Source organism: Arachis ipaensis, chromosome B02, assembly GCF_000816755.2.
Source record: "Arachis ipaensis cultivar K30076 chromosome B02, Araip1.1, whole genome shotgun sequence".
In the NCBI taxonomy this organism is placed as follows: domain Eukaryota; kingdom Viridiplantae; phylum Streptophyta; class Magnoliopsida; order Fabales; family Fabaceae; genus Arachis; species Arachis ipaensis.
Genome location: NC_029786.2, coordinates 10,879,390 through 10,884,334, shown reverse-complemented (window position 1 = coordinate 10,884,334; position 4,945 = coordinate 10,879,390). Strand labels below are relative to the sequence as shown.

The 4,945-nt window shown below is 29.3% G+C and overlaps 1 protein-coding gene across 1 annotated transcript in view; it reads right to left on the bottom strand.

Moving 5' to 3' along the window:
- Window positions 1–4,945, bottom strand: part of LOC107626885 — a 10,545-nt gene that overhangs the window by 4,276 nt on the left and 1,324 nt on the right. Inside the window, exons 2-3 of the mRNA XM_021116842.1 lie at window positions 2,783–4,606; window positions 2,396–2,647 (exon numbers count right to left, since the gene is read on the bottom strand). Of these exons, the coding sequence (XP_020972501.1) occupies window positions 2,396–2,647; window positions 2,783–4,606 (2,076 nt within the window). The remainder of the gene's footprint in view (window positions 1–2,395; window positions 2,648–2,782; window positions 4,607–4,945) is intronic.

Here is a 4,945-nt window from a genome sequence, read left to right as displayed (position 1 = left end):
TTAAGTCAATGTAAAGAAAAAAGAAATTAGATTATGCCACCTTGAAAAAAAGTATAATGTGACATAATAGAAAAATATTAAGAATGAATGAAAAATATATACTAACACATTGCAGAGAACTCTCTCTTCTTGAGAAATTTTAATATTATAATTGTGCTAAATTTATGGTCTCTTGTTTAAGATTATCTTGATGATAAAATTCAATTTAAATTCTTTTTTCCAAGTAACGATATTTCTTATTAAAGGAATAAATTAGCACATAGGAACTTTTTCTTGTGACTTTTTAAAATTTATTTGAAATAATTATCCTTTAAATAGATTTTAATAAGTATTGCTAATGTTAACTTTTTTTCATAACCTATCATCATTAAATTTTCTTAAGGGTACATAGAGGGGAAAAAAACTTAGTATCATTATATAGATTAAAGAATATTATGTATGCCACCTAAGAAAAATTTTATATGGAAAAATGAAATGACGTGAAATATCTAAGAACGACCAGAGAACTACTTTAATTTTTCTTATCTCAAAAAAAATTGAAGGAAAAAGAATTTTAATATCACTACATAGATTGATTGATAGATATTTTTGTCCGAATAACAATTTTAAAATTAAGTTAAATCTTATGAATAATTTTGTAACTAAAAAATATTAAAAACAAAAAAAATGTTTAACTCCTACCTTAATAATCAAAATTGTATTTAACCCAATCTAAAACCTTGTTTTTGAGTTTGACTCTCCAACAAGTAACAACGATTAACCTAATAAAAAATAGGTGCATTTTTTTTGCACTCGCTCCTTGAAAATATCAGAGTAAATACGGCTCGTATCCGAGATTTAAGATGGTGGCATACCTTGTGAAAAGCTAATTGTGTTGCTAATTTATTAGCCAAGAAAGAACAAAATCTCCCCCACAACCTCCACATTTTTGACTCCATCTCCATATTTATATCTTGCTCCGACTCTTGATTTTATTGGAACCCTCAGGCTTAAAGAGGTTGCTTAGTTTGGTTTTTCTTTTGTTTTTTTTTTTCTTGGTTTTTTTTTCGGGATCCCATGATGTCTAACACTCCAACAAAAAAACAAAAATACTATTTATATACTAAATTCACTCACTAAATTCAGTTAATAATGTATTTATATATAAATATATATATGATTTAATTTATTTTTAACATGTATTTATATTTTAACATGTATTTTATTTTGAAAAGTACTTTTAAGAATAAAGTATCGTTTTTGAAAAGTACTTTTAAGAGTTTTGTCCCCAACATTTGGGGTAAGTCCCAAAATTGTTCCTAACATTTAAATCATCCTATTTAAATCCTAACGTTTCAAAATTGACTCAATGTTGTTCTGCCGTTAAGAATCTGTTAACAGAATTAACGGCGGGAAAAAATTGAGACGATTTTGAAACGTTAGGGATTTAAATAGGATGAAAATATTGGGGACAAAAATGATACATAAAAATAAATTTTATCTTTCAATAATATCAATTTTTTACAATACATAGTTATTCAATTATTTTTTAACCACATGTAAATAAATTAAACTTAATCACATTACTTTTATTCTAAATGAATTTATTTTTTTATAATTTTACTCTTAAAGATTTTTTTACTCATCATGAAATGTTTGTAGAATGAATAGTACATAAACTTGCGAAAAAAAATATACATATACAATAAAGTATAAATTGTACCTTTTGTCTCTAATGTATCGAAATTTTTTAATGTTTAAGAGTAAAAATCTTTAAAAGTCAAAATTTAAAAAAATAAATTTATTTAGAATAAAAGTAATGTGATTAAGTGTAATTTACTTAAATGTGATTAAAAATAATTGAATAACTATGTATCGTAAAAAACTGATATTATTAAAGGATAAAATTAAAATTTATTTCTATGTATCGTTTTTATCCATAATGTTTTCGTTCTATTTAAGTTTCTAATGTTTTAAAATTGTCTCAATTTTATCCGGCAGTCAATTATGTTAACAGATTCCTAATGACAGGATAACATTGAGCCAATTTTAAAAACGATTTACGGTAGGAACAACTTTAAAATTTACCCCAAACGTTGCGCACAATACTTTACTCTCCTTTTAAATATATACATATATAATTATTGAACATTAAGAATACCAAACGCCTTTTTTTTTTGGGTGACTCCCAAACGCCTTTTTTAAAATAATTATTAGTAGTCCAAAATATGTTTAAATACTTTCTTATACAATTATTATTTGTCAAAAAATAAATACTACTACTCTAAAATAATTGTTTCTTCTACACTAATAACAATCAAGAAAGCAAAATTTTGTTGTAATGATATATGAATCTTATTCATTCGTGGTTATAAAATAAAAATATATGGAATCAATGGCCAAATTACGTACATACCTTCTTTTCACTTTGAGTATCATTGCTGTTCTCGTTGAGAAGAATATGCATCATGTTGTCACACTCGCTGACAGATAGACTTTGGAGAGTCTTCATATTTATAGCCATAGACAATGTTAACAAACTTTTTAAATTATCACAACCATTCACTTCCAAGTGTACCAATTTTCCAAAAGGAGGATTTTTGCCATTCCATATTTGGTGGATTTGGATAGAGCACAACTCTAATCTCTCTAATTTTGAGAATTCAACCTATGAAGAAAATACAAATAATAACTATTAATTTATGTCAAATGAGAAAAAAAAAAAACATCATATGTAAATGTTGATTAACTAAAATTTAAAATGTAAAAGAAAAATAAATTTGTTCTATAGTTCTGAACTGACCTGTTCATCCAACAATACTTTTTGTTGCGCTGTAGATGAAATGGAACAGAATCCATGAAACTCAGGTAATGATTTTAAGGTCAAAGTGCGTAATTCTTGAAACTTAAGAGACTTCGACGCATTAGCATCTTGTGGATCTTCCGCAAACACAATCTCCTTTAGAGAGTTACATTCCGAAACTTCAATTGTTTGAAGAGCAACCAAAAGCTTGACCATAGACATTAAAAAGACATTCTTTAATGAACCACAAAGCTTAATCTTGACAACTTTCAGTTTACAAAATGAGGATGATGAAAGTGACACGCGAGAGCATAGTTGCTCCATGTTATCGAGCTTGTAGATTTGCAATGTCTCCAGTTTCGGAAAAGCGTTCTCAGGATGCTTCCTCTCCTGTGGGTTGATCAAATATCGAATGCTAGAAGTACTCACAATGGACAAAGTCTTAAGACATGGAAACCCTTTCAAATTCAGTGCATAAAAGATGTCTTGGACACCGTTGAGTTCTTCCAGCAACAAATTCTCAACCCTTTCAAACAATATTTTGATCCCTTTCTGAGAATGAATGCCAACATCTTTCTCCAGTATTGCCAAATACCTCAACAGTTGATATTTCTCCGGAATCTTGAAATCTGGCTCCAAATGTGTACTTGACGAGCCAATTACAATTTTATAGCTATGCAGTTTATCAAAGAACAAGTTTTCTGGCAAATGGGAAACACTTGGGATTTGTAAGTCAACATTTGTTATCTGATTTAGATGTCCCAACTCCGAAAGACTAGCATTTTTGTTTTCAGTTTCCTCTCTATTATTATCCACCCTCCATTCAACCAAAGTGTTTCTCATGTACAACTCCTCCAAATTAGTCAAGCTAGATATTACACCAGCATGAATTGATTTTAGTTGGGAGCAATTACTTAAGTCAAGAATTTGCAGCTTTGACAAATCCTTAAATTCAGTGGGCAAGCTTTTAATATCAGATCCAGAAAAGCTTAGAATTCTTAGATTCTTCATAAACTTGCCAACATCGATGCATAAGTTCTCATCTAGATTTATGCATTCCTCCAAACAAAGCTTTCGGAGTTTTGTTAGGTATTTCATTGATGAAGACATTTCGGAGAGATCAATCCCAAGCAGAACCAACGCTCTAAGTTCTTTCATTCCTCCAAAAAAGTCTTTTGGTATTTTGAAATGTTGATGGTTATTGTGAAAATGAAATACTCTCAGTTTAGGACATTTTAAATTTTTAGGAAACTCAACATCACATTGATGTAAGAAAATAGCAGTGTATCGCTTGAGTTTATCATCATCAGGCCATTCATCTAGCTTTCTTTTCGCCAGCATGAACACATTATTTTCTGATGCTATCAACAAAGCTGCATTGCGAATAAGGTTTTGCATCGTGAAACGATCATTTGAATAACTGTTAGACAACAAACCTGACTCTTCTAAATGCATAAGCAACATTTGCACTTGATCTCTGGCATCTCTTACTGTGTAGACGCCTTCAAGAAAATCCAAACCAATGCATAATCTCACTAAGTCTGAGACCAATGCATCTTGACCCAAACAAGCACAAAGCAAGAAGATACGCTTGAGTTCCTCATTTTCTAAAAGTTGATAACTCAACTTTGTAGAATATTCAGATGTTCCTGTAAGCTTTTTCCTTTCAAGTGTTTTAAGGGTCTCTTCCCAAACTGAGTCGCTTTGGTTTTTCAATGCCTTTGCCGTTGTAACTATTGACATGGGCAATCCAGAACATTTCATGGCAATCTCAATAGCTAACCGTGCACGATTAGAGCTTTTATCATCATCTGCTATTCCTGCCTATTTTGTATAAAAGAATACAAGTATTGAATACAATATGATATGATATATAATCAAAACAATTTTATGAGAAAAGAAAATTGTCAATGTACTTTAACAAGTTTGAAGTAACAATATACTGGATTCTGATGTATACTATAATCTGTTAATACATATACTACTAATAAAATATGGGGTCTAATCACTTTGCAAATAGTGGCTGTAAGTATTTGAAATCAAAGGAATAAATAAAATGTATAGTGTAGGCTACTGTGCGACATACAAAATGTAATTTAAATTGAATGATTGTTATGATATTTAAAAATAAAATAGTATCTAACTTGTTAAAAAAAAAAAGTA